Raw genomic sequence first — 23380 nt, forward strand, 5'->3', positions numbered from 1 at the left:
CCACTCATGATCAGGTGAGGCCAGCCCCTCCTGGGCCCAAGATCACAAGTGAGGCCTTCACTCCCCCGGGCCCCAGCAGTGCTCACAGGAGAAGTCTACAGTGTGACCCTCTGCACCTGTGGCGTGTCACAGCTGCGCCCTCTGCTGGTGTCTAATACCCTTTCAGAGCTGAAAGATGAGGGTGCAGACAGAAATCTTGTAATCAGATCTGACCAGATAGAAATATTATCTCTGCTGTGCCAAACTCTGACCTGCATTAACCTCTCTCCTCTTCCTTCTCTTCAGCGAAACCGACGCCGCCCACGATCACCGGTGAGTGTGTGAAGACTCGCGAGGGATCTTGACTCTGTGTCCACAGCCTGCGCTAGAACTCACTCCCCTCTGATGGTACAGGCTCAGGGACTGCTAGAACTCACTCCCCTCTGAGGGTACAGGCTCAGGGACTGCTAGAACTCACTCCCACCTGAGGGTACAGGCTCAGGGGCTGCTAGAACTCACTCCCCTCTGAGGGTATAGGCTCAGGGGCTGCTAGAACTCACTCCCGCCTGAGGGTACAGGCTCAGGGGCTGCTAGAACTCACTCCCCTCTGATGGTACAGGCTCAGGGGCTGGTAGAACTCACTCCTCTCTGACGGTACAGGCTCAGGGGCTGGTAGAACTCACTCCCACCTGAGGGTACAGGCTCAGGGGCTGGTAGAACTCACTCCTCTCTGACGGTACAGGCTCAGGGGCTGCTAGAACTCACTCCCGCCTGAGGGTACAGGCTCAGGGGCTGCTAGAACTCACTCCCGCCTGAGGGTACAGGCTCAGGGGCTGCTAGAACTCACTCCCACCTGAGGGTACAGACTCAGGGGATGCTTGTACTCACTCCCCTCTGATGGTACAGGCTCAGGGGCTGCTAGAACTCACTCCCGCCTGAGGGTACAGACTCAGGGGATGCTTGTACTCACTCCCCTCTGATGGTACAGGCTCAGGGGCTGCTAGAACTCACTCCCACCTGAGGGTACAGGCTCAGGGACTGCTTGAACTCACTCCCGCCTGAGGGTACAGGCTCAGGGACTGCTAGAACTCACTCCCACCTGAGGGTACAGGCTCAGGGGCTGCTAGAACTCACTCCCCTCTGATGGTATAGGCTCAGGGGCTGCTAGAACTCACTTCCAACTGAGGGTATAGGCTCAGGGACTGCTAGAACTTACTCCCCTCTGATGGTACAGGCTCAGGGGCTGCTAGAACTCACTCCCACCTGAGGGTATAGCCTCAGGGACTGCTAGAACTTACTCCCCTCTGAAGGTACAGGCTCAGGGGCTGCTAGAACTCACTCTCCTCTGATGGTACAGGCTCAGGGGCTGCTAGAACTCACTCCCACCTGAGGGTACAGGCTCAGGGGCTGCTAGAACTCACTCCCACCTGAGGGTACAGGCTCAGGGGCTGCTAGAACTCACTCCCCTCTGAGGGTACAGGCTCAGGGACTGCTAGAACTCACTCCCGCCTGAGGGTACAGGCTCAGGGACTGCTTGAATTCACTCCCCTCTGAGGGTACAGGCTCAGGGACTGCTTGAACTCACTCCCCTCTGAGGGTACGTGCTCAGGGGCTGCCTGAACTCACTCCCCTCTGATGGTACAGGCTCAGGGGCTGCTAGAACTCACTTCCACCTGAGGGTACAGGCTCAGGGGCTGCTAGAACTCACTACCGCCTGAGGGTACAGGCTCAGGGGCTGCTAGAACTCACTCCCACCTGAGGGTACAGGCTCAGGGGCTGTTAGAACTTACTCCCCTCTGATGGTACAGGCTCAGGGGCTGCTAGAACTCACTCCCACCTGAGGGTATAGGCTCAGGGACTGCTAGAACTCACTCCCCTCTGATGGTACAGGCTCAGGGGCTGCTAGAACTCACTCCCACCTGAGGGTATAGGCTCAGGGACTGCTAGAACTCACTCCCCTCTGATGGTACAGGCTATGGGGCTGCTAGGACTCACTCCCCTCTGAGGTACAGGCTCAGGGGCTGCTGGAACTTACTCCCCTCTGATGGTACAGGCTCAGGGGCTGCTAGAACTCACTCCCGCCTGAGGGTACAGGCTCAGGGACTGCTAGAACTCACTCCCGTCTGAGTGTACAGGCTCAGGGACTGCTAGAACTCACTCCAGCCTGAGGGTACAGGCTCAAGGACTACTCAAACTCACTCCCGCCTGAGGGTACAGGCTCAGGGACTGCTCGAACTCACTCCCCTCTGAGGGTACAGGCTCAGGGACTGCTAGAACTCACTCCCCTCTGAGGGTACAGGCTCAGGGACTGCTAGAACTCACTCCCGTCTGAGGGTACAGGCTCAGGGGCTGCTAGAACTCACTCCCCTCTGAGGGTACAGGCTCAGGGACTGCTAGAACTCACTCCCGTCTGAGTGTACAGGCTCAGGGACTGCTAGAACTCACTCCCGCCTGAGGGTACAGGCTCAAGGACTGCTCAAACTCACTCCCGCCTGAGGGTACAGGCTCAGGGACTGCTCGAACTCACTCCCGTCTGAGTGTACAGGCTATGGGGCTGTTAGAACTCACTCCCGCCTGAGGGTATAGGCTCAGGGACTGCTCGAACTCACTCCCGTCTGAGTGTACAGGCTCAGGGGCTGCAAGAACTCACTCCCGCCTGAGGGTACAGGCTCAGGGACTGCTAGAACTCACTCCCCTCTGAGGGTACAGGCTCAGGGACTGCTAGAACTCACTTCCACCAGAGGGTATAGGCTCAGGGACTGTAGAAACTCACTCCCACCTGAGGGTACAGGCTCCAGGACTACTAGAACTCACTCCCCTCTGAGGGTACAGGTTCAGGGGCTGCTAGAACTCACTCCCGCCTGAGGGTACAGGCTCAGGGACTGCTAGAACTTACTCCCACCTGGGGGTACAGGCTCGGGGACTGCTAAAACTCACTCCCCTCTGATGGTACAGGCTCAGGGACAGATAGAACTCACTCCCGCCTGAGGGTACAGGCTCAGGGGCTGCAAGAACTCATTCTTGACTGAGGGTACAGGCTCAGGGGCTGCTAGAACTCACTCCCACCTGAGGGTACAGGCTCAGGGGCTGCTTGAACTCACTCCCCTCGGATGGTACAGGTACTACAGGCTCAGGGGCTGCTTGAACTCACTCCCACCTGAGGGTACAAGCTCAAGGACTGTAGGAACTCACTCTCACCTGAGGGTACAGGCTCAGGGACTGATTGAACTCGCTCCCGCCTGAGGGTACAGGCTCAGGGGCTGCTAGAACTCACTCCCACCTGAGGGTACAGGCTCAGGGACTGCTAGAGCTCACTCCCACCTGAGGGTACAGGCTTAGGGACTGTAGGAACTCACTCCAACCTGAGGGTACAGGCTCAGGGACTGATTGAACCTACTCCCGCCTGAGAAACAGGCTCAGGGACTGCTAGAACTCACTCCCCTCTGAGGGTACAGGCTCAGTGACTGCTAGAACTCACTCCCGTCTGAGTGTACAGGCTCAGGGACTGCTAGAACTCACTCCTGCCTGAGGGTACAGGCTCAAGGACTGCTCAAACTCACTCCCGCCTGAGGGTACAGGCTCAGGGACTGCTCGAACTCAGTCCCGTCTGAGTGTACAGGCTATGGGGCTGTTAGAACTCAATCCCGCCTGAGGGTACAGGCTCAGTGACTGCTCGAACTCACTCCCGTCTGAGTATACAGCCTCAGGGGCTGCAAGAACTCACTCCCGCCTGAGGGTACAGGCTCAGGGACTGCTTGAACTCACTCCCCTCTGAAGGTACAGGCTCAGGGACTGCTAGAACTCACTCCCACCAGAGGGTACAGGCTCAGGGACTGTAGGAACTCACTCCCACCTGAGGGTACAGGCTCCAGGACTACTAGAACTCACTCCCGTCTGAGAGTACAGGTTCAGGGGCTGCTAGAACTCACTCCCGCCTGAGGGTACAGGCTCAGGGACTGCTAGAACTTACTCCAACCTGAGGGTACAGGCTCGGGGACTGCTAGAACTCACTCCCCTCTGATGGTACAGGCTCAGGGGCTATTAGAACTCACTCCCCTCTGAGGATACAGGCTCCGGGACTACTAGAACTCACTCCCGTCTGAGAGTACAGGTTCAGGGGCTGCTAGAACTCACTCCCGCCTGAGGGTACAGGCTCAGGGACTGCTAGAACTTACTCCAACCTGAGGGTACAGGCTCGGGGACTGCTAGAACTCACTCCCCTCTGATGGTACAGGCTCAGGGGCTATTAGAACTCACTCCCCTCTGAGGATACAGGCTCCGGGACTACTAGAACTCACTCCCGCCTGAGGGTACAGGCTCGGGGACTGCTAGAACTCACTCCCCTCTGATGGTACAGGCTCAGGGGCTATTAGAACTCACTCCCCTCTGAGGATACAGGCTCCGGGACTACTAGAACTCACTCCCGCCTGAGGGTACAGGCTCGGGGACTGCTAGAACTCACTCCCCTCTGAGGGTACAGGCTCAGGGGCTGCTAGAACTCACTCCCACCTGAGGGTACAGGCTCAGGGACTGATTGAACTCACTCCCTCCTGAGGGTACAGGCTCAGGGTCTGCTAGAACTCACTCCCCTCTGGGGGTACAGGCTCAGGGACTGCTAGAACTCACTCCCCTCTGATGGTACAGGTACTACAGGCTATGGGGCTGCTTGAACTCACTCCCACCTGAGGGTACAAGCTCAGGGACTGTAGGAACTCACTCCCACCTGAGGGTACAGGCTCAAGGACTGATTGAACTCACTCCCGCCTGAGGGTACAGGCTCAGGGGCTGCTAGAACTCACTCCCACCTGAGGGTACAGGCTCAGGGACTGCTAGAACTCACTCCCACCTGAGGGTACAGGCTTAGGGACTGTAGGAACTCACTCCCACCTGAGGGTACAGGCTCAGGGACTGATTGAACTCACTCCCCTCTGAGGGTGCAGGCTCAGGGGCTATTAGACCTCACTCCCCTCTTAGGGTACAGGCTCATGGACTACTAGAACTCAATCCCGCCTGAGAGTACAGGCTCGGGGACTGCTGGAACTCACTCCCCTCTGAGGGTACATGCTCAGGGACTGATTGAACTCACTCCCGCCTGAGGGTACAGGCTCAGGGGCTGCTAGAACTCACTCCCGCCTGAGGGTACAGGCTCGGGGACTGCTTAAACTCACTCCCCTCTGAGGGTACAGGCTCAGGGACTGATTGAATTCATTCCCGCCTGAGGGTACAGGCTCAGGGGCTGCTAGAACTCACTCCCCTCTGATGGTACAGGCTCAGGGACTGCTAGAACTCACTCCCCCCTGAGGCTACAGGCTCAGGGGCTGCTAGAACTCACTCCCGCCTGAGGGCACAGGCTCAGGGACTGATTGAACTCACTCCTGCCTGAGGGTACAGGCTCAGGGACTACTAGAAATCACTCCCGCCTGAGGGTACAGGCTCGGGAACTGCTAGAACTCACTCCCCTCTGAGGGTACAGGCTCAAGGACTGATTGAACTCACTCCCGCCTGAGGGTTCAGGCTCAGGGACTGCTAGAACTCACTCCCCTCTGAGGGTACAGGCTCAGGGAATGTTTGAACTCACTCCCCTCTGAGGGTACAGGCTCACGGACTGCTAAAGTTCACTCCCGCCTGAGGGTACAGGCTCAGGGACTGCTAAAACTCACTCCCGCCTGAGGGTACAGGCTCAGGGGTTGCTAGAACTCACTCCCACCTGAGGGTACAGGCTCAGGGACTGCTAGAACTCACTCCCCTCTGAGGGTACAGGCTCAGGGACTGCTAGAACTCACTCCTGTCTGAGTGTACAGGTTCAGGGACTGCTAGAACTCACTCCCGTCTGAGGGTACAGGCTCAAGGACTGCTCAAACTCACTCCCGCCTGAGGGTACAGGCTCAGGGACTGGTCGAACTCACTCCCGTCTGAGTGTACAGGCTCAGGGGCTGTTAGAACTCACTCCCGCCTGAGGGTACAGGCTCAGGGACTGCTTAAACTCACTCCCCTCTGAGGGTACAGGCTTAGGGACTGCTAGAACTCACTCCCGCCAGAGGGTACAGGCTCAGGGACTGTAGGAACTCACTCCCACCTGAGGGTACAGGCTCCGGGACTAGTAGAACTCACTCCCGTCTGAGAGTACAGGTTCAGGGGCTGCTAGAATTCCCTCCCGCTGAGGGTACAGGCTCAGGGACTGCTATAACTTACTCCTCCCTGAGGGTACAGACTCGGGGACTGCTAGAACTCACTCCCCTCTGATGGTACAGGCTCAGGGGCTAATAGAACTCACTCCCCTCTGAGGGTACAGGCTCAGGGACTACTAGAACTCACTCCCGCCTGAGGATACAGGCTCAGGGACTGCTAGAACTCACTCCCCTCTGAGGGTACAGACTCAGGGACTGCTAGAACTCACTCCCCTCTGATGGTACAGGCTCAGGGGCTATTTGAACTCACTCCCCTCTTAGGGTACAGGCTCAGGGACTACTAGAACTCACTCCCGCCTGAGGGTACAGGCTCGGGGACTGCTAGAACTCACTCCCCTCTGAGGGTTCATGCTCAGGGACTGATTGAACTCACTCCCGCTTGAGGGTACAGGCTCGGGGACTGCTAGAACTCACTCCCCTCTGAGGGTATAGGCTCAATGACTGATTGAACTCACTCCCGCCTGGGGGTACAGGCTCAGGGGCTGCTAGAACTCACTCCCCTCTGATGGTACAGGCTCAGAGACTGCTAGAACTCAGTCCCGCCTGAGGCTACAGGCTCGGGGGCTGCTAGAACTCACTCCCGCCTGAGGGTTCAGGCTCAGGGTCTGCTTGAACTCACTCCCCTCTGAGGGTTAAGGCTCAGGGACGGCTAGAACACACTCCCGCCAGAGGGTACAGGCTCAAGGACTGCTAGATCTCACTCCCACCTGAGGGTACAGGCTCCGGGACCACTAGAACTCACTCCCGTCTGAGAGTACAGGTTCTGGGGCTGTTAGAACTCACTCTCGCCTGAGGGTACAGGCTCAGGGACTGCTCGAACTCACTCCCGCCTGAGGGTACAGGCTCAGGGACTACTAGAACTCACTCCCGCCTCAGGGTACAGGCTCAGGGACTGCTAGAACTCACTCCCCTCTGAGGGTACAGGCTCAGGGACTGATTGAACTCACTCCCGCCTGAGGGTACAGGCTCAGGGGCTGCTAGAACTCACTCCCGCCTGAGGGTACAGGCTCAGGGGCTGCTAAAACTCACACCTGCCTGAGGGTACAGGCTCAGGGACTGCTTGAACTCACTCCCCTCTGAGGGTACAGGCTCAGGGACTGCTAGAACTCACTCCCGCCTGAGGGTACAGGCTCAGGGACTGCTAGAACTCACTCCCGCCTGAGGGTACAAGCTCAGGGACTGCTTGAACTCACTCTCCTCTGAGGGTACAGGCTCAGGGACTACTAGAACTCACTCCCGCCTGAGGGTACAGCTCAGGAGCTACTTGAACTCACTCCCCTCTACGGTTGCAGGCTCAGGGGCTGCACAAACTCACTCCCACCTGAGGGTACAGGCTCAGGGACTGCTAGAACTCACTCCCGCCTGAAGGTACAGGCTCGGGGACTACTAGAACTCACTCCCGTCTGAGGGTACAGTCTCAGGGACTGTAGGACCTCACTCCTGTCTGAAAGTACAGGTTCAGGGGCTGTTAGAGCTAACTCTCGCCTGAGGGTACAGGCTCAGAGACTGCTAGAACTCACTCCCCTCTGATGGTACAGGCTCAGGGACTGATTGAACTCACTCCCGCCTGAGGGTACAGGCTCAGGGACTGCTAGAACTCACTCCCGCCTGAGGGTAAAGGCTCAGGGACTGCTAGAACTCACTCCCCTCTGATGGTGCAGGCTCAGGGGCTATTAGAACTCACTCCCCTCTTATGGTACAAGCTCAGGGGCTGCTAGAACTCACTCCCCTCTGATGGTACAGGCTCAGGGGCTGCTAGAACTCACTCCCCTCTGATGGTACAGGCTCAGGGACTGCTAGAACTCACTCCCGCCTGAGGGTACAGGCTCAGGGGCTGCCAGAACTCACTCTTGACTGAGGGTACAGGCTCAGGGGCTGCTAGAACTCGCTCCCCTCTGATGGTACAGGCTCGGGGACTGCTAGAACTCACTCCCGCCTGAGGGTACAGGCTCAGGGACTGCTTGAATTCACTCCCCTCTGAGGGTACAGGCTCAGGGACTGCTTGAACTCACTCCCCTCTGAGGGTACGTGCTCAGGGGCTGCCTGAACTCACTCCCCTCTGATGGTGCAGGTTCAGGGACTGCTAGAACTCACTCCCGCCTGAGGGTACAGGCTCAGGAGCTGCTAGAACTCACTCTTGACTGAGGGTACAGGCTATGGGGCTGCTAGAACTCACTCCCCTCTGATGGTACAGGCTCAGGGACTGATTGAACTCACTCCCACCTGAGGGTACAGGCTCAGGGACTACTAGAACTCACTCCCGCCTGAGGGTACAGGCTCAGGGACTGCTAGAACTCACTCCCCTCTGAGGGTACAGGCTCAGGGACTGATTGAACTCACTCCTGCCTGAGGGTACAGGCTCAGGGGCTGCTAGAACTCACTCCCGCCTGATGGTACAGGCTCAGGGGCTGCTAAAACTCACTCCTGCCTGAGGGTACAGGCTCAGGGACTGCTTGAACTCACTCCCGCCTGAGGGTACAGGCTCAGGGACTGTTAGAACTCACTCCCGCCTGAGGGTACAGGCTCAGGGACTGCTTGAACTCACTCCCCTCTGACGGTACAGGCTCAGTGACTACTAGAACTCACTCCCGCCTGAGGGCACAGGCTCAGGGACTGCTAGAACTCACTCCCGCCTGAAGGTACAGGCTCCGGGACTACTAGAACTCACTCCCGTCTGAGGGTACAGTCTCAGGGACTGTAGGAACTCACTCCCATCTGAAAGTACAGGTTCAGGGTCTGTTAGAACTAACTCTCGCCTGAGGGTACAGGCTCAGAGACTGCTAGAACTCACTCCACTCTGATGGTACAGGCTCAGGGACTGATTGAACTCACTCCCGCCTGAGGGCACAGGCTCAGGGACTGCTAGAACTCACTCCCGCCTGAGGGTACAGGCTCAGGGACTGCTAGAACTCACTCCCCTCTGATGGTACAGGCTCAGGGGCTATTAGAACTCACTCCCCTCTTATGGTACAGGCTCAGGGGCTGCTAGAACTCACTCCCCTCTGATGGTACAGGTTCAGGGGCTGCTAAAACTCACTCCCCTCTGATGGTACAGGCTCAGGGACAGCTATAACTCACTCCCGCCTGAGGGTACAGGCTCAGGGGCTGCCAGAACTCACTCTTGACTGAGGGTACAGGCTCAGGAGCTGCTAGAACTCACTCCCCTCTGATGGTACAGTCTCAGGGACTGCTAGAACTCACTCCCGCCTGAGGGTACAGGCTCAGGGACTGCTTTAACTCACTCCCCTCTGAGGGTACAGGCTCTGGGACTGCTTGAACTCACTACCCTCTGAGGGTACAGGCTCAGGGGCTGCTTGAACTCACTCCCGCCTGAGGGTACAGGCTCAGGGGCTGCTAGAACTCGCTTTTGACTGAGGGTACAGGCTCAGGGGCTGCTAGAACTCACTCCCCTCTGAGGGTACAGGCTCAGGGACTGCTAGAACTCACTCCCGCCTGAGGGTACAGGCTCAGGGACTGCTTGAACTCACTCCCCTCTGAGGGTACCGGCTCAGGGACTGCTTGAACTCACTCCCCTCTGAGGGTACAGGCTCAGGGACTGCTAGAACTCACTCCCCTCTGAGGGTACAGGCTCAGGGACTGCTTGAACTCACTCCCCTCTGAGGGTACAGGCTCAGGGACTGCTAGAACTCACTCCCCTCTGAGGGTACAGGCTCAGGGACTGCTAGAACTCACTCCCACCTGAGTTTACAGGCTCAGGGGCTGTTAGAACTCACTCCCCTCTGAGGGTACAGGCTCAGGGACTGATAGAACTCACTCCCCTCTGAGGGTACAGGCTCAGGGACTGCTTGAACTCACTCCCCTCTGAGGGTACAGGCTCAGGGACTGCTTGAACTCACTCCCCTCTGAGGGTACAGGCTCAGGGACTGCTTAAACTCACTCCCTTCTGAGGGTACAGGCTCAGGGGCTGCTTGAACTCACTCCCGCCTGAGGGTACAGGCTCAGGGGCTGCTAGAACTCACTTTTGACTGAGGGTACAGGCTCAGGGGCTGCTTGAACTCACTCCCTTCTAAGGGTACAGGCTCAGGGACTGCTTGAACTCACTCCCCTCTCAGGGTACTGGCTCAGGGACTGCTAGAACTCACTCCCCTCTGATGGTACAGACTCAGGGACTGCTAGAACTCACTCCCGCCTGAGGGTACAGGCTCAAGGACTGCTTGAGCTCACTCCCCTCTGAGAGTACCGGCTCAGGGACTGCTAGAACTCACTCCCCTCTGAGGGTACAGGCTCAGGGACTGCTAGAACTCACTCCCCTCTGAGGGTACAGGCTCAGGGGCTGCTAGAACTCACTCCCCTCTGAGGGTACAGGCTCAGGGACTGCTTGAACTCACTCCCCTTTGAGGGTACAGGCTCAGGGACTGCTAGAACTCACTCCCCTCTGAGGGTACATGCTCAGGGACTGCTAGAACTCACTCCCACTTGAGTTTACAGGCTCAGGGGCTGCTTGAGCTCACTCCCCTCTGAGGGTACAGGCTCAGGGGCTGTTAGACCTCACTCCCCTCTGAGGGTACAGGCTCAGGGGCTGTTAGACCTTACTCCCCTCTGAGGGTACAGGTTCAGGGACTGCTTGAACTCACTCCCCTCTGAGGGCACCGGCTCAGGGACTGCTAGAACTCACTCCCCTCTGAGTTTACAGGCTCAGGGACTGCTAGAACTCACTCCCCTCTGAGTTTACAGGCTCAGGGACTGCTAGAACTCACTCCCCTCTGAGTTTACAGGCTCAGGGGCTGCTTGAACTCACTCCCCTCTGAGTGTACAGGCTCAGGGACTGCTTGAACTCACTCCCCCCTGAGGGTACAGGCTCAGGGACTGCTTGAACTCACTCCCCCCTGAGGGTACAGGCTCAGGGACTGCTTGAACTCACTCCCCCCTGAGGGTACAGGCTCAGGGACTGCTAGAACTCACTCCCCTCTGAGGGTGCAGGCTCAGGGACTGCTAGAACTCACTCCCCTCTGAGGGTACAGTCTCAGGGACTGCTAGAACTCACTCCCCTCTGAGGGTACAGGCTCAGGGACTGCTAGAACTCACTCCCGCCTGAGGGTGCAGCTCAGGAGCTACTTGAACTCACTCCCCTCTGAGGGTACAGGCTCAGGGACTTCTAGAACTCACTCCCGCCTGAGGGTACAGGCTCAGGGGCTGCTAGAACTCACTCCCCCCGGAGGGTGCAGGCGCACGCGCTGCTAGGAATCATTGCTGCAGGAAGGGACCGGCTCAGACAGTTTGCTGTTCATGCTTAGGCGGTAATAACCTTCATAGAGGGTGGAAGGGAGAACGCCCCATAGACTTAGAAAATGTCCCTTGAAAGAAGAACATAAAAAGTTATTTATTTTATGTTTCTGTTTGTTAATGCCTCTCAACGCGTGAATCTGTCGAGTAATAAAACCGGATTCTTTGTCTCCTTCCGCAGTGAACATGACCGCTCTCGTCAAGGTCCCAAAGGGTGAGTTTAGCTGACACAATGTGTGATTTGGGGGCAAACAAGCAACGTATCAGTCATTGGAAGCGAGTCACGGACCCTGGGTTTAATATATAAAGTAATAAGTCCTGGTGACCAAAGTTCGTCTCAGAAGCCTGCAGCTGGCACTAACTAATGCTGGAATTGCATAAAACCGAGGCGGCGTAGCCTTGATTCCACCTCACGCCTCTTTCTTCCACCCCCTACACTTCCTGTCTCTACCTCATGAAAACCACGGTTGTGTATCATTGATTCCACCTCACGCTTCTTTCTTCCACCCCCTACACTTCCTGTATCTACCTCATGAAAACCACTGCTGCAAAGCCTTGATTCCACCTCACGCCTCTTTCTTCCACCCCCTACACTTCCTGTCTCTACCTCATGAAAACCACGGTTGTGTATCATTGATTCCACCTCACGCTTCTTTCTTCCACCCCCTACACTTCCTGTCTCTACCTCATGAATGCCAAGGCTGTGTAGCCTTGATTCCACCTCACGCCACTTTCTTCCACCCCCTACACTTCCTGTCTCTACCTCATGAAAACCACGGTTGTGTATCATTGATTCCACCTCACGCTTCTTTCTTCCTCCCCCTACACTTCCTGTGTCTACCTCATGAATATCATGGCTGAATTGCCTTGATTCCACCTCATGCCTCTTTATTCCACCCTCTACACTTCCTGTATTTAACTAATGAATACCACAGCTGCGTAGCCTTGATTCCACCTCACGCTTCTTTCCTCCACCCCCTACACTTCCTGTGTCTACCTTATGAAAACCACAGTTGTGTAGCATTGATTCAACCTCACGCCTCTTTCTTCCACCCCCTACACGTCCTTTTTCTCTACCTCATGGGTACTCACAAACTTTCTCTCGAAGCCAAATTTACAGTGTGGTTTGTATCTGAGGGCCACACTGGTGGGGGCGGGGCTAGAGCAAAAAAAACTCTGACCATGAGGTTGAAGACAGGTCCCTGCAGCGGACGCCTTGGTCCACTGAGCCACCAGACTCGACGTACACACACACACGCCTCTCTCTCTCTCTCACCCACCTTCTGTCACCCTCACCCTGACTGTCTCCCTCTATCTCTCTCTCTCCCTCCCTCTGTCTCTCTCACTCTTTCTGTCTCCCTCCCTCTGTCTCCCTCCCCCCTCTGTCTCTCTCCCTCTGTCTCCTTCCCTCCCTCCCTCTGTTTCCATCCTCCCTCTGTCTCTCCCTCCCTATCCCTGTCTCCCTCCCTCTCTCTGTCTCCTCTGTCTCCCTCTGTCTGCCACCCTCTGTATCCCTCCCTCTGCTTCCCTCCCTCTGTCTCCCCCTCCCTCCCTCTGTCTCCCCCTCCCTCCCTCTGTCTCCCCCTCCCTCCCTCTGTCTCCCTCCCTCTGTCTCCCTCTCTGTCTGTCTCCCTCTCTCTGTCTCTCTCTCCCTCCCTCTGTCTGCCTCTCTCTCCCTCTGTCTCCCTCCCTCCGTCTCCTTCCCTCTCACCCTCCCTCTGTTTCCCTCCCTACCTCTGCCTCTCCCTCTCTCTCCCTGTCACCAGCCCTCTCTCTGTCTCCTCTGTCTCCCTCTCTCTGTCTCCCTCCCTGTCTGCCTCCCTCTCTCTGTCTCTCTCTCCCTCCCTCTGTCTGCCTCTCTCTCCCTCTGTCTCCCTCCCCCCTCTGTCTCCCTCCCTCTGTCTCCTTCCCTCCCTCCCTCCCTCCCTCTGTCTCCCTCTTCCACCTGTCTCTCCCTCCCTCTCCATGTCTCCCTCCCTCTCTCTGTCTCCTCTGTCTCCCTCTGTCTCAGCTGAGACAAGGGTGTTAGTTACAACTAGTCAGGACTATCTTGCCCTTTGGTTCCCCTAATACTGTTTCTGCAAACCCTGGTCACAGAGGCCATGGACACAGCAAAGGCAAAAGAAAGTAATCACAACCCTAAAACCCCTGTTTATTTTCTGTTTTGTACTTCTTGCCTTTGTCACTCAGCAACAAATATGAGGTTATTGATGGGAAAAGGATGCAACAAGCAGGCAACCCTGTGTCTTCCACCCTCTGTCTGCCTCCCTCTCTGTCTCTCTCTCCCTCCCTCTGTCTGCCTCTCTCTCAATCAATTAATGAAAGCATTTGTTTAGCGCGCTACTTACCCGGAGGGTCTCGAGGCGCTAGGGGGGAAGGGTGCAGGGGGGGGGGGGGTCCGCTACTGCTCAAACAGCCAGGTCTTGAGTTGCTTCCTGAAAGAGAGGTGGTCTTGGGTCAGGCGGAGGTGGATGGGGAGGGAGTCTCACGTCTTGGCCACCAGGTAGGAGAAGGATCTTCCTCCCATTGTGGCTCTTTGGATGCGGGGAACGGCGGCTAGCGCGTGGCTGGTCGATCGTAGCTGGCGGGTGGGAGTGTAGAAGGTCAGGCGGTCGTTGAGGTATCTGGGGCCTTGGTTATGGAGAGCTTTGTGTGCGTGGGTGAGGAGTCGGAACGTGATTCTCTTGCTGATGGGGAGCCAGTGCAGGTCTCTCAGGTGTCCGGAGATGTGGCTGTGTCGGGGGATGTCCAGGATGAGTCGTGCTGAGGCGTTCTGAATGCGCTGGAGTCTTTTCTGAAGTTTGGCTGTGGTTCCGGCATAGAGGGAGTTACCGTAGTCCAGTCGGCTGGTGACGAACGCCTGGGTGACCGTCTTCCTGGTTTCGGTGGGGATCCACCGGAAGATCTTCCGTAGCATGCGTAGGATGTTGAAGCATGACGAGGAGACGGCGTTGACTTGTCTGGTCATCGAGAGGGAGGAGTCCAGGATGAAGCCCATGTTGCGTGCGTGGTCCGTTGGTTTGGGTGCGCTGCCCAGGGCAGGGGGCCACCAGGAGTTGTCCAAGGCAGAGGGTGATGATCCCAGGATGAGGACTTCCGTCTTATCCGAGTTCAGTTTCAGGTGGCTGTTCATCATCCACTCGGCTACGTCTTTCATCCCTTCGTGTAGGTTGGTTCTGGCGGTTGCGGGTCGTTGGTGAGGGAGAGGATCAGCTGGGTGTTGTCGGCGTAGAAGATGATGTTGAGGTTGTGTTGGCGTGCGATGGCCGTGAGGGAGCTCATGTAGATGTTGAACAGCGTGGGGCTGAGCGATGATCCTTGTGGTACGCCACAGATGACTTCGGTGGCCTCTGATCTGAACGGGGGAGGCGGACTCTCTGGGTTCTTCCGGCGAGGAAGGAGATGATCCATTCTAGTGCCTTCTCCTGGATTCCGACGTTGCTGAGACGCTGCACTAGGGTGCGGTGGCAGACAGTGTCGAACGCTGCAGAGAGGTCCAGGAGGATGAGTGCCGCTGTTTCCCCGTTGTCGAGCAGGGTTCGGATGTCGTCGGTGGCTGCGATGAGGGCGGTCTCGGTGCTGTGGTTGGCTCAGAAACCGGACTGCGAGTCTCTCTCCCTCCTCTCCCTCTCTCTCCCTCCCTCTGACACCTTACCTGGTGTGCGTGTTTGTGCGTGTGTGTCAGCCGGGGCTGAGATAAGACAGCTACCCGGCCGCACCCGAGTACTTCACAGGTCTTTAAAAGACCACTTACTCGTTAATGAGGCTTTGATATGTTTCACCTCTTGGCCCACTGCATCTCCACTCTGACGTTCACTGGATTCGCCCGGCCGCATAGAGCGCTGCTGCCACCGCCAGTGTTTGCGGACACAGGACACACTTTAAAAAAAACTAAAAAAAACACATGTAGGATGGCTGCAAGGTCCGCGGGCCGCCACGGAAGGCTTCCTGGGCTGCTGCCGCCCCGCGGGCCGTACTATGAGTACCCCTGCTCTACCTCAATAATGCCAAGGCTGAATAGCCTTGATTCCACCTCACGCCTCTTTCTTCCACCCCCTACACCTCCTGTCTCTACTTCATGAATACCACGGCTGCGTAGCCTTGATTCCACCTCACGCCTGTCTTCCACCCCCTACACTTCCTGTCCCTTCCTCATGAATGCCAATGCTTTGTAGCCTTGATTCCACCGCACGCCTCTTACTTCTACTCCCTGACCCACTCCTTGTCTCTATATTTCTGCCAGGTTATTTTTCATTCATTCATGATTCATCTTTGTCAGGGGGTCCTGTGCCCTGGGTATTGGTACACCACAGCTCCGGTAGATCCTGGTGTCTTCACACACATGGTGGGAAGACACATCTGACACTTTGGAGCTGGTGTACCTCTTCATGTTCTGTTGGTTCGTCTGCGTCACCGGGGAGTGGAAGGTCGGTAAGCAGTACTCTGCGGGTGCGGTGCCTGCGTGCTGCAGATAAGTAGCTCCACTACTCCATGGGAGATCTTTGGTGATTAGCAACGGTACAGAGGTCCTTGGGGGTTATTAGAGGCCTCACAGCAGCAGGACAAGACAGCACACCATGATGGTCCAGTCTTGAAGCGGCCAGCAGAGGTTTGCACCAAAATTGTGCAGCAGGCACTCCGTTCTTGGGTTCAGCAGCCGTTCTTTGTCCTTTTGTTCTTTAGGTCAATGAACTCTGAAGATCTGGGTTGAGGGATGCCACCTGAATACAAAATGTATGGGTGTGAAAGGGAGAGACAAGTAGTTGTCAATGAGCTGCCTACCTTTAGGGTGTTTACACCCTCTAAATGACCACTTCCTGTAGGAAGGGACTCCACCCTGACCCTAATTGGCTAATTCCCCCTCAAACCAAGATGGAAGGAAAATGAAAGGTGGGGTCCACGTCGCCTGCCCCACCTTTAGGGGTTGTGCTGGCTGAATAGGGACCCACCTTCGAATTTACCTAATTTTCCTGCTTGTCCTCCCACCAAATGTGGAGCAAGAAAGAAGAGTTTGCATCCTCCAATAGCTGGAGCTGCCTGGGTCACATTTCAAATGCAGCATCGCCTTTGAAGCTTCCAGCCTCTGAAGGCCATCCTGTCCTCCACTCAGAGCAGACTTTGTTCCCGGCCTCTGAGAGAGCTGGCTCTCACCCCACGAGGTCACAGACATATTTGGTGGTGGTAGGTTGGCTAGGACTAGTCAGAGACCACACCAGTGCTTGGTAGATTTTGAGGGGACCCTCTAAAGGGTTAGTGTGATGTCTTAAGTAATATGTATATGCATTTATGTGTTGTTCCCCTTTAACTGTGCACAGAATCTGGAATGTTGATAACACTGTGATGGGCTTTGAATAGCCTCAGATGACAGTTGCCAAGTCTGTGTGTTGGATGGGGTCTTTATTACTGCTATCTTAATAAATTGGATTCTACAACTTCATCAGTCTACCAGAAGTATTTTATGTGGATCTTACATTCTCCTGTGTGCATTTTTTAATAAATCCAACACCTGCTCCAGTGAGGATTTATTAAGATGAGATGTTTGGTACCAAACATCTTTGGGTGCAGTGAAACCATCATGGAGCTAGGAAACTCACGATGAAAAGTATCCAGCCCATGCACTCTCCCTTTTCCCTGTACACTTACAATAGCCAAGAGTGGTCTTGTTATTGTAGGCTCATAGCTGATCGTGCTGATATGTCTACACATGGGCCATGGTGCACCCTGCCTTTGGGCTGTAAGGCCTGCAGTAGGGGTGACTTAACTATATCTCATGCAGTGTTTGCAGTCATGGCACACAGGGATGTGTGCCATGCCAACTCTTCAGTTTTCTCTGCACCAAGACACACAGCCTGCAATAGCAGTTTGCAGGGTCTTGGTGAGGGGTCTCTAGGGAGGCACAATTTGTGCTGTAGCCCCAGTGGACCCTCTTCAGTCCCAATAACCTAGGTACCATCAGTATCTTTTACTAGGGACTTATAGGGGTTGCTGAAGTTGTGCCAATTGTGGCATAGTTTTAGGGAAAGACCACTGGTACTGAGACCCTGGTTAGTCAGGACCCAGTACTCCTCAGTCAAAGTCGCATCAAAAACCAAGCACAAAGTGTGGGGAGGGGTTCTGCAACAAGAACCCAGTTGTTCACACCGACTCACTCATGCATTGATTCACACAACCACTCAGAGAAGGACACGCCCACTGAAGGACCCACTCAGACACTGATGCATCCCCTGAAAAACTCTGTCAGAGATTCACACACCCACCCACAGACCCTCTCTGACTTTTGTGCATCCACTCACAGACCTACTCAGAGACTCATACTTCTACTCATAGACCTAATCGGAGACACATGATCCACTCACAGACCCACTAAAAGCTCATACAACCACACAGAGAGCCACTGATACACTCATGCACCCATTCACAGGCCCACTCAGAGATTCACACACCCACTCACAGACCCACTCAGAGAGTGATGCATTGACTCACAGATCTACTCATACACTCACTCAGATTCTCACTCATATTCACATGTACTCACTCAGAGACTCATGCAGACATTCACAGTCTCTCACAGACCCATTTATATTCTGATGTAGTCACTCACAGACCCACTCAGACACTCACACCCCCACTCAGACCCGATGAGAGACTCATGTGTCCACTCACAGAACCACAGGAAGACTCATGTACCCACTCACAGACCCAGTCAGACACTTATGCACTCACTCACAGACCCACTTAGAGACTCATGCACCCAGTCACACCCACTGAAAGGCAGACATGTACCTACTCACAGACCCACTCAGACACTCACATACCCATTCACAGACCAACTCAGAAACTAATGCACCTACTCAAAGACCCACCAAGAGACTAATGCACCCATTCACACACCACCCAGAGACGTCTGCACTCACTCAGAAACTCATGCACTCACAGATCCAGACACTCATGTACCCAATAACAGATCCACTTAGACACTTACACACACACTCACAGCCTCATGCCCCCACTTACAGACCTAGTCAGACTCAGACGCCCTGTCACACATCCACTCAGAGACTCATGCACTTAGTGAGAGACCCACTGGGTAACTCATGCACTCACTTACAAACCCAAAGAAATTCAGCAGTTATAGTTACCTGAGCTAACTATAACCTACGCCCCACAATGCACTGCTTGTGACCTCACATATTACATTACTTATGACATGGTCAGTGACATCACTCATGATATCATCCATAGAACCACTCACAAACCCACTCCCACACAACCACTCACAAACCCATTCACAGACAGATACAAGTGCTCAAAAACACCCACTAACTGGTTTATAGAGTCACTCACACATCCACTCACAAGTACAGTCACTCACACAACCCATAACTTACCCATACAGCCACTCATTCACACACTCACTCACCAATACAGACACTAACCTATCCAGTAATACAGACACTAACACAAACACTCATACACCCATATAGCTACTCAAACACTGAGTCAGTCACCAATACAGCTACTCATATGCCTACTCACTCACCCATACAGTCACTCATACATCTACTTACCCACTGATACAGTTAGTCTCACGCCAACTCACTTACTTACTCATACGGATACTTACACCTGTACTCACTCACCTGTACAATCACTGACACAAGCACACACTCACCTATACAGGCACTTTCAAATTCACTCACTCGCCCATACAGTCACTCACATACCTATACACGCACCCATACAGCGCTTATGCACCCACTCACTCCCCCATACAGCCACTCACATATCCCTTCACTCACCTATACAGCCTCTCACATACCCACTCACTCACCCATATACCACTAACACACCCACTCACCCACACAGTCACTCACTTATCCATACAGCCACTCACACAGTCACTCACCCATACAACCACTTACAGATCCATAGAGCCACTCAGATACCTACTCACATGGATACAAACAGTCACTCAGCCACTCACATACTTGTTACAAATAGTATCACTCATTAGTAGTACACTAAGGGGCATATTCTTAAGAACGTGTGATAACCATTGCAACAGTAAGTTAAAGCCACTCTCACCATCACAGTCTATCACAGGAAAATAACACCTTGGTAACTAGGTATCCACAACATGGAGGTACCATGTAATAGGCCCCCGGCAACGCATCAAATGTCCGCAATAAAGTCAACGCGACGCCGCTAAAATGTAAAACACGAACGCAGAAAAAATAGCGATGAGGCCAAACACGATACAAAAAGCAGCAAAAACCAGCAACAGGACTGCAAATCCCACGCACCAGCTGGGAAAATGCACCATAAAAGCAGAGTAAAAAAAGGTGAGATGACAACGTACGAGCACAACTCCACAGCTGTGACGCAGAACAAATTACCACTGTCCCACATCAGAAATGCATTTCCTCACAAACAGCCACAAAGTACATTGACATGCACACCCCTTGCACACCGACGTGCCATGTCCATGATCAATCAACAAGGAAAGCATGGATTAATGTAGGGGCAGGGACACCCACTTACATACATGTCGCCCTTGTCATGGGAATTGAGCCACAGGGTGGAGCCCAGCATCATGTCAGCACATATCGGAGCACAAAAAAAGCCCTGTTCACACTTGTAGGCTACAATTGACAGCCATAATGGAACGAAATGAGACACATGTGAAACACAGAATAGTGGGATACTGTAACAACTGTGACACACAGAACTAGCAGTTCGAATACGTGACACCCTAATCAGCCTCACTGAACAGAGGTGACACACCCACCATCCGTCAACCAATTCCTAACTTGTCAGCACATGTCGCACCCACACTTGTCTGAGTGAAGTGCCTGTACAGACTAGTGACATGTACAGAGGGGATGTGTATTGGAATGCATTTATTTGCACATGCTGTGCCTGTGGTCAGTCATCGTACTGTCCCATAATTGCTAAGGACCATCACATCACATCGTCAATCAGAAAAGAAATTGTCAATGATGTAGTCCCTACAGGCTATTCCTGCTGCGGCTGCAGTGGGATGTGGTCCACCTGCCTCATCATCATCATCATCGTCCGGTGCATCTTGCACTTGTATACATGGGGCTTTGGTGCGTACACATATGTTGTGCAACACAAAACATGCAACAATCATCTTGCACACGATGTCTGGGCTGTACAGGAGCCTTCCACCTGTGATGTCTAGGCACCTGAAACGTGACTACAACACGTCAAATGTGCGCTCCATGATGCCCCTGGTGCGTTTGTTGGCCACATTGTATTGCCTCTGCGCCTGTGTGTTCGGGGTGCGGAGGGGTGTCATCATCCTAGCGCAGAGTGCATTTCCTTGGTCACCTGTGACAGTGCAGAGAGACATGAGTCAAAACTACGTACTGCATGATGTGTTGGCAGACACACTGGTTCATTGGTGTGTGATACGTGTGACTTAGTGATTCCTGTATGACATGAACTGTTTATTGCAAATGAGCGGTATCAGTGTGTCTTACGTGGCCTCACTGCTACTCCTCCATCCCCTAGGCGTAGTCATGTGTGTGCGCAGCGTGGTTGCATCACTTGCACCCCTACCGCACACCATTGACACGCCTGTCTGTGCATGTCCACAAGCTTGACTACGACACAGTGTTGATATGCGCAGAAGGTGGCCGGCCATGTGTGTGTAGGCCCATTTTAAGGGCAGGGCTGACACAGATGTAGAGCACCTGCATGGCTAAACTCGACATGCAGTTGAGGGTAGATCTTTGGCTCACGCTGCGCTAATAGCGACACACACAACAGTTGGCATGTGTGATCCCTGACCACGAGTGGGCATGCCCTCCCCATGTACCCCTTCGGTCAAACACGCACACCGGGGGCATGCCACATAGCAACATTGTCGATTGTGAGATGGGTGCCGCAGCCACTACAACAGAGACACACGCATCAGCCACATCCTTGGCAAAGCCTACACTGAACCTCTCCCAGATCCACGTGTGGAGGAGCCACACCCCTATGCTGTACTGTCATTTGCCTGTCCATCCCGCCTACGCTCACAGGGAGGAACGCCACAATTACATGTCCAAGGTCTACACCACTGCCTGCAGTGACATGGTTGCGCACGCTGTACACAGCACAATGTAATGTGGAATGGCACCCCTCCCTCATGCATACATAAAGACCACACAGCCACACTGAGATAGTTTGTGGAACTGGCTACGGACATGTGCGCCTGGCCCCCTTTATTTCCAGGGTCACATGTCCAGTGACGCTTGTGCTGGATGGGTGTGTGGTGAGTGTAAGCCACCCCCCAGGGGGTGGTTGGTGCTGGCAACAACCACAACAGTTATCAGACAATCAAAAGTTCAAAGTTCTTACATTAAGGGTCCATGACTTGTGCTGCACAGAGTTAGTGACCATGGGTGCACTGCGGCCGGCACAAGCACTTCCATAGTACTGTGACTTGCGGTGCACTGAGATAGGGCCACGCGAGCTGAGCGGGTACTCGTCGATGTCCAAGGAGAATGTCATGGAGGGTTGCTGGGGACAATGGAAGGTGTCCCTTCAGGGCATGATGCAGAGGGCAGAAGCAAGCAGAACCAGGCCAATGGTGGAGTTGTATGCTACAGACTACACTTTTCCACCATGTTAGTATCAGTTACATGAAGACAACCCCCAGGCCACGGACTCTGATGCCTCTGACGTTCAAACAGGAATTGCAAAAGAATTTCTGGGCACACACTCAGTGGCACCAGAGCTGAGAGGGGATGCAGTCTGCGAGGAGGCCTGCAGAATGACATGGACTCAAAGATGAAGGGAGCAAGACTCAGTTCCACCGCAGTGTGTGCCAGAGACAGCGGTCAGCAGTGGCACACAGCCACGTGTGGTAGGCATGCGCTGCCCAGTCAGTGGCACCAGAGCTGAGAGGGGATGCAGTCTGCGAGGAGGCCTGCAGAATGACATGGACTCAAAGATGAAGGGAGCAAGACTCAGTTCCACCGCAGTGTGTGCCAGAGACAGCGGTCAGCAGTGGCACACAGCCACGTGTGGTAGGCATGCGCTGCCCAGTCAGTGGCACCAGAGCTGAGAGGGGATGCAGTCTGCGAGGAGGCCTGCAGAATGACATGGACTCAAAGATGAAGGGAGCAAGACTCAGTTCCACCGCAGTGTGTGCCAGAGACAGCGGTCAGCAGTGGCACACAGCCACGTGTGGTAGGCATGCGCTGCCCAGTCAGTGGCACCAGAGCTGAGAGGGGATGCAGTCTGCGAGGAGGCCTGCAGAATGACATGGACTCAAAGATGAAGGGAGCAAGACTCAGTTCCACCGCAGTGTGTGCCAGAGACAGCGGTCAGCAGTGGCACACAGCCACGTGTGGTAGGCATGCGCTGCCCAGTCAGTGGCACCAGAGCTGAGAGGGGATGCAGTCTGCGAGCAGGCCTGCAGAATGACATGGACTCAAAGATGAAGGGAGCAAGACTCAGTTCCACCGCAGTGTGTGCCAGAGACAGCGGTCAGCAGTGGCACACAGCCACGTGTGGTAGGCATGCGCTGCCCAGTCAGTGGCACCAGAGCTGAGAGGGGATGCAGTCTGCGAGGAGGCCTGCAGAATGACATAGACTCAAATCAAAGAAAACTTTATTTCGGTTTTGTTTAAACCATAAAAGTACATATACAGTTAAGACACAATTAAAATACATTTGTTGTAAACACATATCTAATAAAGTGCAAGAATAGACTATCTTCATTACACAGGGATCAAGAAATTAAGAAGTTCATTGCAAGAATCCATTACTGATCCAGACATTTTCTCATTTTAACAGTTAATTTTAAATATTCAGTAATTTGTAGAATGCTATCACTGTGCAAAAGTTGTAAATACATTAAAGCCGGTCTGATCTGAGTAAAATTGAGTTTTTTTTAAAAGAATCACCAAATAGTGCTTGCAGGGGTATTCATAAAACCTGCATAAAAATAT

At 54.3% G+C, this 23380-nt stretch overlaps 1 protein-coding gene across 1 annotated transcript in view; it reads left to right on the forward strand.

The window, feature by feature from the left end:
• Positions 1 to 23380, forward strand: part of LOC147725789 (E3 ubiquitin-protein ligase TRIM39-like) — a 75657-nt gene that overhangs the window by 28534 nt on the left and 23743 nt on the right. Inside the window, exons 5-6 of the mRNA XM_086962784.1 lie at positions 286 to 312; positions 11593 to 11625. Of these exons, the coding sequence (XP_086818910.1) occupies positions 286 to 312; positions 11593 to 11625 (60 nt within the window). The remainder of the gene's footprint in view (positions 1 to 285; positions 313 to 11592; positions 11626 to 23380) is intronic.

Source organism: Lissotriton vulgaris, chromosome 3_1, assembly GCF_964263255.1.
Source record: "Lissotriton vulgaris chromosome 3_1, aLisVul1.2, whole genome shotgun sequence".
Lineage (NCBI taxonomy): Eukaryota > Metazoa > Chordata > Amphibia > Caudata > Salamandridae > Lissotriton > Lissotriton vulgaris.